The 14,400-nt window shown below is 35.2% G+C and overlaps 4 protein-coding genes across 5 annotated transcripts in view; 2 read left to right on the forward strand and 2 right to left on the reverse strand.

Moving 5' to 3' along the window:
- The first annotated feature begins 593 nt into the window (after positions 1-593).
- Positions 594-1,985, forward strand: LOC108578073 (neuralized-like protein 2). Its single transcript, XM_017941329.1, has 3 exons — positions 594-1,379; positions 1,465-1,788; positions 1,862-1,985. Exons 1-3 carry the CDS (start codon positions 1,010-1,012, stop codon positions 1,978-1,980), a joined length of 813 nt encoding a protein of 270 aa, XP_017796818.1. The 5' UTR covers positions 594-1,009; the 3' UTR covers positions 1,981-1,985.
- A 761-nt stretch (positions 1,986-2,746) lies between these two features.
- Positions 2,747-8,296, reverse strand: LOC108578059 (neuronal acetylcholine receptor subunit alpha-2-like). Its single transcript, XM_017941313.1, has 7 exons — positions 8,044-8,296; positions 7,509-7,553; positions 7,308-7,417; positions 4,801-5,020; positions 3,507-3,684; positions 3,283-3,435; positions 2,747-3,120 (listed from the first exon to the last, which is right to left on the reverse strand). Exons 1-7 carry the CDS (start codon positions 8,266-8,268, stop codon positions 2,747-2,749), a joined length of 1,305 nt encoding a protein of 434 aa, XP_017796802.1. The 5' UTR covers positions 8,269-8,296.
- Positions 8,297-9,097: 801 nt separating this feature from the next.
- Positions 9,098-11,764, reverse strand: LOC108578060 (neuronal acetylcholine receptor subunit alpha-9-like). Its single transcript, XM_017941314.1, has 7 exons — positions 11,697-11,764; positions 11,185-11,357; positions 11,037-11,081; positions 10,849-10,958; positions 10,491-10,704; positions 10,024-10,354; positions 9,098-9,453 (listed from the first exon to the last, which is right to left on the reverse strand). The coding sequence occupies exons 1-7, from the start codon at positions 11,752-11,754 to the stop codon at positions 9,098-9,100; spliced, it is 1,287 nt and encodes a 428-aa protein (XP_017796803.1). The 5' UTR covers positions 11,755-11,764.
- An 863-nt stretch (positions 11,765-12,627) lies between these two features.
- LOC108578071 (putative glycerol kinase 5) overlaps positions 12,628-14,400 on the forward strand; it is a 7,943-nt gene continuing 6,170 nt past the window's right edge. The window contains exon 1 of one of the 2 annotated variants that reach the window (XM_017941327.1): positions 12,628-12,853. In XM_017941327.1, the coding sequence (XP_017796816.1) occupies positions 12,758-12,853 (96 nt within the window). In that variant the 5' untranslated portion in view covers positions 12,628-12,757. The remainder of the gene's footprint in view (positions 12,854-14,400) is intronic. The other variant, XM_017941328.1, reaches the window with a different exon arrangement.

Consider the following 14,400-nt stretch of genomic DNA (forward strand, 5'->3'; position numbering starts at 1 on the left):
TTACAAAATATTAATATTTGTAATTTGTTTTTATATAAATAATAATATTATTTATTGAAAGTTAGGGTTAGTTAGGAAAGTTAGGCTCTTTTTCGATTTAAGTTCAGATACAAGGGGACAATAACTTTTATCGATAGAATCGTTATTCCCTACGTTGAAATCTGATTAATCTACACCTTATCTTGTTATCTACTTCTTTCAGTGACAAGATGAATTATTTGCGTGTGTTTACATGCTGTATTTCACTCATCACGTTAATCTATTGCGTGCAGAGTAATTACAATATGAAAAGATTCGAGGGATTAGTTAAGGATCGCTGTTTCTTCAGAGAGGAATCGTTTTAGAGATATAACTTGTACATCTTCGTCGTTGTACTTAAGTTGCTCGTAAAAATAAATATTTCAATTAAATGTTTCTTGTGTCCTGAATAAACATTGATAATTTCATTTCCTCTGATTATATTCTGACACTCGATTTAGTACACTCTTACATTCTTGGCAAAGTTAACCGAACTCGGTTCAATATATTCAAGGCAACGCGGAACAAGTATACGCCACTGTGATACACACATCCAATCAGCTGTTTCTGTTTCGTTTCTCCTATTTATCGCATCCGTCAGACCGTCGTTAAATTTGTGCCCACTCTGAACCTCACTCGAGAATTAACATTAGCGTGATACTCTGTCATAACAACGATTCTCAAACGATATATACAACAACGGTGCTAGAACGTGGCTATTAAATAGTTTCATCGAGGTGATCGCCGCGATGAATACCTAACCTCACTTTCTCAGCCGCGAGGCCCCTCGAGCAACCATGTAATCTGAATCATTGAAAGCGTTCCGATGTATCATCGAAATCGAGCGCGGAGAGTGCGTCTTTTCTGCGAAATATCGAAACGCCTTGGACTCTTTCTGTCGTATACTTCTCGATGAAGTATCTCGTGAAATCGAGTTGGTGCAGTACGCTCGGAAGAAGCTCGTAGTACTGGTGCTCGAAATCCATGACCAATGAACAGCCGATATTTTACGATGACCGAAACAAAATCCAGAAAGATAGTGACGAGGTTTCACCCGATCCACGGGCAGAACATTATGCTACACGAGGACAACACTGTGGCATATCGTACTGCCAGCTTTGCCAGTTCTCTGGCCTTCAGTGAGAAACCATTGCAACCGGGTGAGATATTTCTGGTGGAGATCGAAAAGAATGAAAGAGGATGGAGTGGACACATGAGGCTAGGGCTCACGCTTATAGATCCAGCCTCTATGAGACATGATCTGCCACAGTTTGCTATGCCTACTCTTGTTAGGCTAGGGAATACATGGATATTTGCCATTACCAAGAGTCACAGTATATGGGATAGCTTCGAAGGCTATGGTGAGAATCTACAACCCTATTTTAATAGTGTTTGTTTTCATTCAAAGCTTTCTTTACTGACTTTTCCATTTCTATGTACTTTAAGCTGAAGGAATACCATCTGTGCAGAAAAAGTTGATCACAGATGGAGTAAACGTGGAAACATCTCGTGGAATTATTCCATACAATGCTCTCAGACCAAACACAATTGATTCTTCACAGTATATTCTACCCACGGATGCTGGTAGTCGTATTGGAATTATGTACGTGCCACAAGCTGGTTCCGACATGGCAGAGATGCACTTTATAATCAATGGAGAAGACCAGGGTGTATGTGGAAAAGACATACCCTACAAGGCAGGGCCTTTACGCGTCGTAGTTGATGTATATGGTACCACAAAACAAGTCAGAATAGTTCAACTTTATGGTGGTATGTTTCTTTCATATCTTAAGTATTATGTCTGTGTGAAAATTCGGTTCTTAATGAATACATGTTTCAGCAGCATACAGCCTAAAAAGTGCCTGTCGTGATGCTATACTACAATACACTAAACGAAATGCAGTTGACTCGCTTCCACTTCCAAGGGTTTTGAAGGATTACTTACTGTATCAGTCACACTGAAATTCGCGCCATTCCATCTCGTCTTCTTTGCATAAAGATTTCAATGCTAGCATAATTCATTTGACTTTTTCTACGACTTGCAACGCATTTATTCGTGTCAACTGTGCTTTCATTTACTGATTATTCTATCGTAGGAAAGAGGAACAGATCTATGAGAAGCGCACTCTGGTTATTGCCTTTGTCCTTCCAGTGAATCGTTCCCCTTTTCCTTTGTATAATTTATCGTGTACGTAGTATGTGTAACTCGCGTGAATGCTAAACTTTAATGTGTACATAATGTAAGAAGTTGTTGACAGAGCACCGGATAAGTTCTGATAAGAGCATCATATTCCTTTCATCGCATTCAAGCACTTATTAGCGACTACACTTTCACGATTTTTTCGAATTCTATCATTCGCATAGAATGATAACTTAACCCACGCGTCTCGTTGCCGCAATATATACATAAAATTCTCATTCTATGAATGTGTATCATTCTCTCTTCATTGTTACGATTCATTGTATGTAACGAGGACATTGTAGGATGAAATTGGTCGCACTGTTAACACACGCAAAAAAATAGATCCGGTTGACGTAATCAATTCTGTCCGAAATGTTTTTCAGAATAAATATATGTATAAAAAAGAAAAAAGACAAATCTTCGCAATTTATATATCCGATAATCATAAAAATAATCATATTATTAATCGAAACACTTGTATTTGTACCAGAGATGCTTTACAATTTTTTCTTATTTTATCTGTAAAAGAATATTATAATTTTCGAACTAAGTTTTCGCCGAGAAAATATTAGCAGATCTATCGGTAGGTAGAACAACGATCAACATAATCACGTAGACGAAGAATACACTGACAAATGCGAGCCATCCGATCAAAACGGACGTATACCTCCAAGTTGTCTCTTGTTTATCAAAGGACACCAGATTCGTGTTGTCGTCCACGTTCATTTCGATTCTGGCCGATGCTTTCGGGTCCAAAATGCTTACTAAAAATACTTGGCCTACTCTGCTTTTCAAAATCGAAACCGTGATCGAGGATATCCACACTGGCGCCTGCGCAGTCAGTTCTTGCATGTGGCGAAGAACGCTGGTTAATATAAGCGTGAATGTGGCTAGGGCGAGTGAATTCTCGTAGAAAAGTACTAAAAATATGAAGTAAGAATGTACATGCTGATTTAGAAAAAATAATCCAATTCTCGAAAAAAATATTAAATCTTTCTCTTAGGAATTTTTTAAACAAATTTTCAAATATGCACAAATCATTTTCTTTCAATTATTTCATTTACTATCTTCAATCAACTTACGTAATGCTGGTGGGCGATTACCAGTGTAAGGAAGCATCCACTGCAGGTCTTGCACAGACCATAAATGGAGCACGAAGTTCAGATTCGCTATAATCATACGTTCCGTGGACCTCGGTTCTAGCCACAGTGTCATCAGTGTCATCGTCATTAGTACTATTATATAAATATAAAATAATTCTCTGATCCATTTGTCTGTAGAATATTTATAATTTAATCTTACGAACCTACGACAATAGTTACGTATATTGCACCATGCATGGACGAATGCCTTTTCAGAAGAATATGATACGACAAGTATTTAGTACTGAAGTATAAACCGAATTTCGAGTTGACCAGACGCTCGCTTTGGGTAAATTCTACCATTTCCCATTGCGTGTTTTTATCCTGTATGTCCACGGTGAGCTGAGAATTATAAAATACGTGAATTAACATATTTTTTTTTTAATGATGAAAATTGAACCTTTTGACATTAAGAAGAGTAATTCTTTGAGCTTATAAAATAATTGAGATGGAAAAATACTTTTCTGTTGCAAGAATAAATGGATTTCTTAAATGTTGTAACTTATAGTATATTTTTTATTAAAAAAAAAGAGAAAAACAAAAACTGAATAGAGCAATGTGCCTTTATTATACAGGGTAGACCACGTAAAACAGACCACTTAATTATCTTCTCTAGCTACGATGGTACTAGAAAATGTTTATACATAATTTAAATGGTTTTAATGCGTGGAAGAAAAATTTTTTTATAAGGACCATTTTTTGTTTTTTAACAAACTCGATTGTTATTGAAGATAGAAAAAAATTGTAGAGGAACAACTGAACAATGTGATGAAAAGTGTAAAAATGTTTAGAATGCAATGGTGGAACATTTGAACATATACTGTAGATGCTGGAAAAAGAGGTAAATATTTCGAAAAGTACATATTCAGTTTTTCACGGTTTTACTCCAATACATTGTTATTCAGAATAGCACAAGGAATCGATTCATGAAAAAAAAAAGTCATGTTATTCAAAAAACGAGTGCAATTGCACCTTGCCACTGCACCGATGCACTTCCGTAAAAAGTTGCAGTACAGGACGATACAGCTTGTTAAACCATGCAAAACTTTTCTCTACAATTTTTTCCTATCTTCAATAACAATCGAGTGATAACTCGACCCAGTTACTAGATACACCCTGTATATATTTTTCTACTGTACGTTGCAACAGATTGATGTGCATTTAAACATGCATAATAATATGGCCTTAAAATGATCTTGGACTCTAAAATTTTAAATCATTAATAATTTAAATTAAAATTTTCAAATTTCTTCCATCTTATTTACCTTTCGAAACCATTTAAATTACGTATAAAAATTTGATAGCTAGAGAAGATAATTAAGGTGGCCTGTTTTACGTGGACCACCCTGTATATAGAATTTCGAGAGAATTACTTAATTGATTTGTAAAATATTGATAAAAATCAATAAATGAATTACGAGGTGTTGAATAATCATTACACCGTGAGATTATACGCACTTGACCTTCCTCATCGAACTTTATGAAACGCAGATCGATCTCGTGTGCATGGTAAGCCCAGGAGCCGATATGTATGGTGCAATTTATCATATCGTAAGGCCACCAGGTAGAATCAGACTCGCACGATGTAGTATATGACATGGCTGGCACACAGAATATGTTGCCTGTATGGTTCAACCAGCATTCTATCGCTGGCACTCCGTCAGCACCCATTGTTGTTCTGAATGTCGAGATCAATTGTTTCATACGAAATATTTCAGAGATACAGTTCACTAATACCCGAGTGATTAATTGAAAAATAGAATTCAAGGTTGCTATTTGTTGAGTCAGTATTTAAAATAAAACATCTTAATCGAAACCTAATAAAAAATTTTATTGACTAAAAAACAAATTAATGCCGACCAAATAAACAAAATAGTACTGATAAAATGCGACATAATCGTGACAATTAATTATTTATATTGACAAAAATATTCAGTTTTACTGACTGTTTATTAGAAAAAATATTTACCATTAATTAAAAAAAATACTGACCAAATAAATAGCAGTGATTGTTTAATACTTTGCACTCGAAGGTTCTTTATACTATAGTGAAGTAGCAAATCGGAGCATGTTTATTTAAAAATTGATGAAATTTTTTAAAACTAACAGAAATAAGAGATACATATGTATATGAACGGACATACTTATTTTATTTCAACATTTAACACGTTAAATGCCACGCTAATTTTACATGACTTCCCCGTCTGGCCAACATGAATTTCTTATTATGCGTTAGATATTATGGTGAAGTATTATTTACAACAGACAAGTTAAAGTGTGTGACGCATTTATCTTACTGCGGGTCACCGGTGACTCTCGCGGCGCTGAAATACATTTCTTTGTTTTCGCAGGATTTTTTAATTTTTTAAAAAAGAATACAGTTCCAAAAAAGTTGTGACATATTGTGGAGACTGTACTGGTTCACCTTTCCTTTGTTTGGAGTGTTTTAATATTTAAGCATACATGTTATACATATGTATACATATACATGTAAACAAAACTATTTCTATATGTTCTATATTGCATTAATTTCTTCACACCATTTTAGTAACGATGATTATATTGAAAAATTGAAAAGCATTGAAATTTACTCGAATTATGTGTTTCATAATTTCACCGGCGCTACGAACAAACTCATTGTCAGTACCGGTCACCGGTGACCCCTATGGCATTCAACGTGTTAATGTATTTTTATATTATACGAGACCTTGTCACAGTTCATTGGAAGTTGATCCTTTCAAATTATTTCATTGCTTAAATCTCGGACGTATGGATAATTGGGAAGGAAACGAGGGGACGGAATGAAAGAGAAAGCGAAAGGAGGAAAGGATGAGCAATACTTTTCCTAATCTGCGACAAAATTTTCAAAGAGTGTACACGATTTATGGAGGCCTATAGATTTGTTGTTCTGAAATATTCAACTAAAACCCTCAATAGTGGTGGATGGTTTATACGGGGTGAATCACCTAACGTGATTACTTTGGATTATTCTGTTGTTAGTGGATCGGAACTATTCTACGGTTAGTGGAACTTTTTCTGTGTCACACAATATGGTTCAAAGAGACATTTAACATGATTATAGTACATTTTTTATCAATCTATTTTTTTTTTTTTTTCGAACTTTCCATAATCACCTTCAATTTTTTATAGATTAACCTACAATTTTTTTACGCCTACCTTGAGACGAGTTCGGCAAGCATCGTAAAATATCTTTTTCTCCATCTGCATTAATGAAACAGTAAAAACAGTATTTTAGTAAAAAAAAATATTATAACAATAAAAAAAGAGCAGAAGTCGTAGAAAGAACTAAGCAGTCATTTATTTGTGGTCTACGTGAGTGTACTGCAGCTGATGGGCGTCCATTTTGAACACACTCTGTGAGTTTGTGTAAGCTTGAAACTTAAAATTAAAGACGTCGTATGTTATCCAGCAACACGAAATCACGTTTTCCTGTACATCTTTCTTCGCCGTTTCAGATAATAAAATTGTTTTTATTACACTCGTTGAATTCGTCTCAATGCTCGCTAACTCAGCCAAAAAAGACTGCACTTCACATAAAAAAAAATAAATAAAAGTGACGATGAAAATTTCGAAAAAAAGGACTAATAAAAAATGTACTATAATTTTCTTAAAGGCTTTTTTCAACCATATTATGCGACACGAAGAAAATTTCAATCTGCTCACCAACAACAGAATAATCGAAGGTGATCACGTTTAGGCGGTTCATCCTGTATACACTATCCATCATATGTGTGAGAATTCTAGGTCTATAGGTACTTGTTTTATTGTTACACATCTGTTAATATCGCTTCTCAGTGGTCATTCAAATTGCTGGATTAAACTGACGAACAAGAATCGCATCTCGAGCGCAAAGGGTTAAAGAATTACATAAAATTTATCTTCTAGCATTTTTTCATCGTCATTTCTGAGATTCTAAATTTTGTTTTTATCGTTTGTTAACTTACGCGCTGTGTATTGTTATATCTGGCATCCAGATCTCGTAGCTCATCACGTGAATGGAATTAACACCATCGTATTCAGACGGCTCCCATGTGAGAAAAGGATCGTTCCAGACCTATCAGGCAATTAAAAACACCACAAACTAGAATCTTCCGTGAATTCATTGGTGTTGATCAAAGATGTATGGTGCAGATAAACCTACTCACCAATCTTACCCAAACGTGGAAGTCAACCACGTTCGTCAAATCATCCTGAAAAATAGAAATTTCCACAGAAAATTGAAGATTTACCCCGACTAAACGTCCATTCAGTATATAACTTTAATGTAATATCTTCGTTTCAATGGTAAAGTTACGAAAATGCAAGAATTACATTTTTCACAAGAGAAGAAAACTACTTTTTCAATTGAGAAAGTAAACTACCCTGAAGCGTTTAAAAATAGGTGAAGAAAAATTCGCAAACTTTGCCTATTACTACGATGATTTTATTGCGATAATTTTATCTACCATAAAATAAATGCAAAGGTGATTTCACATTAATTGATAAAGAGGTTCTCTTATCTCTTGAAAAACTCAGTTTATCTATTTTCTGAACTTTACCATTGGAACTATGATACGTGACCGAAGAAGAAGAAAAAAACAAATTCAAAGAAGCAAACAAGAGAAAGAAGTATTCCTCATTCGTGACTTTCTTTTTGTAAGTGACAAGATTTTACTATTTCAATAAATACAAATTACTCACAACGTCGAACTGGCGCATGTAAAGACCAAAACGAACAACAGTGGCGTTTCTATCCTGGTCCGTAGGCCTGACATCCGTATCGTAACTGCAGAAGAGATGTTCCTTCAGTCTTAGTATTACAGAGTTGTTCACGATATCTTTGCAGTAGCCCTGTACACATAATCCTCCTTGATTCAGCCATAGAATGCTGAATATCACGAAGAAAACATGAAACAAGTTACACATATTCGACACGAGAGAATGAATCCAAACGGCAGATCCGCAGCGACTGTAGATCGATAGATCCAGGAGAATTAGTCGCACGCCCAGTGAAATGTTAAACCAAGGTCGCCGAAAACCGCCCCCTTTTGCTCGTTATCGTTTATGCGATTATCGGTTACAGAATTTTCAATCGTGTGTGTATTGCCACGTGAAATAAAAATAGATCATCTTTCGATGAAACAGTTGCGACAGAGAGATAATTTAGGTTATTCTAGGCTGAATGAATATTGAAACCGCGATACTGGCGAAGATTTATTGGAAGTGAAATTTTTTAGAGTGTTTGGTAATTTTTGAAATTTCGCGAAGTAGATAAAAAAAGAGAGTTCTGTCTTGAATGTTATTGTAATGATTTTCGAAGTCCAAAATGGGACTAGGTTTTTCTTTATAGAATTGATTAAGATAGTTTATACTAAAATAATCATCTACTGGTGTTCATCTACTACAGAACTAAATTGGAACGAATTTATCTTATTGTCAAAGTTACAAGACTCATTTTCAGACGTATATTTATCGATCTTAGATTCAGATTAATCAAGGGTTAATAAAAAATAGAGAAAAGGAGAAACGTCATGTGTAACGAATTAAAAATAGGAATAGAAACGGTATAATTTATTTCACAATTTCATAGACCATCATCAATCATTCTTGTTTAATTTAGCATACGCAAGAAAGGAGTTTCCTAACTTAGCACGTAGTATAAGGAAAAAAAAAGTCTCCATAAATGATCGTTTATTGAAAATGAGAATCTACAGGTTGACTTCTGATGAAAGACAAAAGAAAAGAGAACAATTTTTCAGGGTGGTGGCACGAGAGTGAATAAAATGACGATGTAGGTAAACACCACGGCGAAGAACGATAGCCATTCGATAATGGCGGCGAAATGTCTCCACGAAGATTCCTTAGATTTGTTGCCGGTCTTAGGTATGTCTGAATTGTCCTCATTTTCTTCACTTAATATCCCATCGGTGGATATTTTGGATTCGTCGCCGGTGAGAATTAGGAAACGTCCAGCTCTGTTGTTTAAGACGAACGATGTCGTTGTGGAGATCCAATATGGTACTTCGATACTCATTGTTTGCAGTTTGCGAAGCAGAGCGGTTAAGAGTAATGCGAATACTGCCAGGGCCAGTGAATCTCTGTAGTAGAGTACTGGAAGAGTGAAATTCTTTTATCGTGGTACTACGCTCTGTGGAACTATATTTTCGTGATATTACGCTCGTAGTACTTTCGTAGTACTACATTCGCGTGGAATTACTCTTCCATAGAACTACGCTCGCATGGATTCGCGTTAGCATAGAATTACGTTTGTGTGTAAATACGTTAGCGTAAAACTACGCTTCCATGATACTACACTTGAGTGGATTCTCAATGCATAAAGTTACAACTCCGTGAAATTACGCTTCCGTGATACTATGCTCGTGTGAATTCTTATTTACACAGTATTCCTTTCGCGTAGAATTATTAGGTGTAGAAAGCAAATTCTTTCCGACTTTTGGGTACAATCAAAGTTTTATTTAACAAGAATGAAAATAGATCAATCGTCGAAATAATTTCCACTTATTGTCGATGATCTTTTGCCACTTTTCTGGCAGTTTGCGAATACCATCACGATAGAAATTCGGCGACTTTGAATCAGTCATGTGAATTCATTTCTGCACCTAACAATATTTGTATAATATTAACATTGAGCCCTCTTACGCTCCACCTTGAAATACTCACATATATTAGGCGGATTGGGGCCATTGTGCGGCAGCTGCCAGTGCAAATCGAATATGCAGAGCATATGGCAGATCAAGTTCACGCTGGCGACAGCCATACGTTCGGTCGATCTCGAATCCAACCAGAGTACTGTTAACGTGAGCATCATCATTGCTACTGCTGGTGTAATATATGTGGTATGCATGATACCATAATGGCGGCTTATGGAGAACTCGTAAACGATCATTGGATAAGTATCGTTTGGACAGCATTTGTATTTTTTTAACACCTTGTACGCGTTTACAACTTTGAAGTCCCATTCAGTGTTGTTCGTATATCCTTCCATTTGAAACTATAGAATCGTACATATATTGAAAATATTGAACTACCACTTATCAGTTAAGTAACGCTATATATTCGAAGAATTTCGCAGCATTTGAAAATTTTTCAGTACTTTCAACTCAATTTTCTAATTCAATTTTAATTACCGCTTTTTTGTCTAAGTGAAAGTTCACTTCCTCCCCGGAATGAACCCACGAACCGAAATTAATTCGACACTGATGCGTGTCGTAAGGCCACGAAGCAAAATTTGTGACACATTTGGAGATGTGTTTTACCGAAGGCACGCAGCTAACCGAACCTGAATTGAAGACCAAACATGTCGTCGGTGGTATACCTGTCTGATCGAACGACAAATCCCCGCTGTTTAAAAAAGAAAAAAATAGCATCCGGTAATTTAATTGGAGGTTCAAAAGAAAGAAATTAAGCAGATTTGAAAGTTCTAACTAGAAGAATTTAAACAAAGAAATTCTTTCAAAAATTTTAGCCTTGAAAATCCTAACTTACGAATTATAAACTGAAAGATCGGGAATCCATATGTCGTCGCTCTTCACATGAATAAAATTAATCCCTTCGAACTCACTGGGTTTCCAAGTAAGATGAGCGTCATTCCAAATCTAGAAGAACAATTCCTGAAGTCCTTGGACATCGAATTTCGTTATACCTCAAGGAAAGTAAAAACAATTATCACTTACAAGTGTCATCCAACTGTGCAATATCATTTTGCTGTTCCATTCGTCCTAATAAGAAAAATTCCAACGAACAACGAGATACAAATATGATAAAGGGAAACGAGACTCCTGAATTAGAAATGATTAAAATGATAAATGTAATTATTCTTACGAATTCCAGTATTTTTGGTATTAGTTTCATGGTCACATTGTTCACAATTTTATGAGAAGGAGTCGGCCGAATGGTGGAATCGTATTCGCAGAAAAGATGCCTCTTCAACCTCAACGTTGGCGATTGATTCTCGATATTCTTGCAGAACATTGTCAACAGATCATCCACCACAGCTAAATAAAATTTCAATGATCAGCGTTGTAAAAACACGTTAATGTGATCGAAAATTACAGAAAGACAATGACCTTTTCTGATTTACAAAACATTTTCATACTATATAATTAAGTTGAATTAATTTAAGGACAATAGTGTATATAAAATGAAAATGAATTAGGTGTTAATCAGTTGCAACGAGGAACGTAACGATGGATTAATATGACTGTATTCTACATTGAAGATCACATAGACATTTTTATCAACGCAAATTGAATTTCTGGTGAAGTTATAATTAAGAAAATTTCATATCATAAGTGAAAGAAGAAAAATGACAATGACACTTGATGACGCCTTACCCGAACAACAATTCGGCCAGATAAAATATAAGACAGAAAGCACCGTTAGTATTCTCATTTTGATTGAAACGAGCCAACAACCAACAGTCGACTGAACAATTTTTCGGTCCTGGTCGAACGAACGATTATCAGACGCCCCATGAAATTCGAAGCTCCAGATATGCGAGACGCCCCCAGGGTGGGTCAATGCTTTTCACGTATTTTCAGATAGAGTAGCAATAACGAAATGATTGGTCGTGTATAAATGATTGATGCTTGTCTGACAACATTTTCGACAGGTTTATTAAACTTCGGTTTTTCTTGGAATTTGACAATTTGAGAATTCAGGAAATCGAAAATTGGGGAATGTGGAAATTAAAAAATTTAGAATTTGGAAATTAGAAAGTATAGAAATTCGAGAATTCAGGAATTTGGATACTACAAATTTGGGAGTTTAGAAATTTGGGAATTCGGAAACTTGGAAATTCAGGAGTGTGGAAATTAAAAAATTTGGAAATCTGGAAATTAAAAAATTTAGAATTTTGAAATTAGGAAATTTAGACATTTGAAAATTCAAGAATACGGATATTACAAATTCGGGAATGCGAAAATTCGGAAACTTGGGAGCATAGAAATTTGGGAATTCAGAAATTTGGAAATTTAGAAATTCAGGAATTCGGAAAGCTGAAAATTCAGAAATTCGGCCATTGAAATCTTCGATACATCTACACCGAACCTTATCTCCTTATCACGTTTTAAAGTCGTTTAATTTCCCAATCGTGACATCCGGTACAACAGCAAGAATCAGAGCGACGTTCTGTCGCTGTGAAGTAGGTTCATCGCTACGTGCGTGCAATTTCGATAAACTGGCCAAGGACGCATGCGCAGGAGCTCTGCTCCGAACACGCCAGCACGCGCGATAAGTGACCGCGCCAGTTCGTCGTGCGATTTCTTGTGATTTGGTGGTCGTGTACATTGTTCCTTTTTTTTTTTTTTTTTTAACGAAGACACGGTGTCGATCTAACTGAAATTATTTGGTGACGTTCGAATGAAAGAAACGATCGAATTGTTGTTGAGAAAGAATGAGGTACGTCGGGGCGCTCGATGTGGGAACCACCACCGTGCGTTTTCACGTGCTTGACGAGCAAGCGAACACCGTTGTTTCCGCGGTGGAAAAGGTTCGATATTGATCGATTATTTTCATAAATGTCGAGACTAGTGAATAGTTTAAATCTGTGAAGACTAATGAAGAATTGTATGTGGCATATTATTAACGATAGTGATACAGTATTACATCGTTCTCTTTATGTGCAACTTTTCACTTCTTTTTAGTAAAGAAACCGGATGTGATTAAAAGATAAGGAGACGATAAAAAATTATTTGATAATTAAATTTAAGTCTGAAGTAGACTTAAGAAAATTTTGAAATTTCAAAAATTCTAAAATTTCAATTCCATCTCCAGAATTGTTCAATTATATTTTATGTTCAATTACGAATTTCTATAATTTATCGAATCGTATATTCATGGTATTGGCATAAAGGGGACGATATCTATAAAGTAGTTTTGTAAACAACTGGAGAGGAATGTGAAATTCGAAGATGTAGGCGATAGAAATATTATTTATTTAGATATTCAGATTAGGATTGTTAATATCAATTTTAATCGTGCAAAAAAGAAGTATCGAATTATCGTTACAATTTTTCAAATGTTTAGTTATACACAGAATCGATGCTTACTAGCTTGGAAGGCACTAATCCTTATACCCATGCGAAAGGAATAATTTAATATTTCACTTATGTACCAACCTACTTAACTATGCACCATTGAAAACTCGTTTCAGGTATAGATTTTCACAGACATGTACATAGAAATAGCGAATGTAGCAAAGAAGTTCATTAACATTAACAACATCGTTAATAAATGCTTATGTTTAAGAAATTGCATTTTAAATATTTTGCTACCACGTTCATAATTCAATTTTGTTCAGTGACGTTTGAACAGTCTAAATAGATAAGATCTATCCATTATTCGTCTGCTTTATTTACATATTAGAAGCTTCTTCTTATGTAATCATAGATCGTACGATTATGAAGAAGCTTATCGCTTCATCAGTCTTTAGATTAGATATCGTGAACGTGGAAACATTCGTAACATTCACAAGATGGGGCTCCATTCACACGAACACTTATTCCAACAATTAATGTGATTCTGAACACGCGATTACAAAAGTCGTTACGTGCCTCTGTGACGAATCTCAATAATTTAACGTTACTCAATGTGCATGGAGAAAACAACAACAACAAACGGTACGAACGAACAGGAACGTTGTATAATATTTGCATGTATTTATTGTACATACAGTGACTCTTACTAATATTCGGACACTCTTTAGAACAGTATAATTTTTTTTTTAAATTGGATCAAACAACTTGAGTTTTTTTGAGAAGTTAGAAGGATTAGTATACTAGATGACGTGTTTAACATTTTTTGAAAATATTGCAATTTGTGGGAATCACGAAGAAAATTGTAAAGGTTACTGTTTACAACATTTTTACCTGAGCTTGTAACGAAAATTTAAAATATACGTTTTGTAGATTTATGTCAATCATACACATGCTGAAAATTTCATCGAAATCGGTAGATGGAGAAACCAGCAACAGGCATCGAAAGATGTAGGAATCTTCAGATTTATTACAATTATAGGCCGAACGTCGTGAAATAGTG

The sequence above is a fragment of the Habropoda laboriosa genome, unplaced genomic scaffold (genome assembly GCF_001263275.1).
Source record: "Habropoda laboriosa isolate 0110345459 unplaced genomic scaffold, ASM126327v1 scaffold1122, whole genome shotgun sequence".
Taxonomy (NCBI): Eukaryota; Metazoa; Arthropoda; class Insecta; order Hymenoptera; family Apidae; genus Habropoda; species Habropoda laboriosa.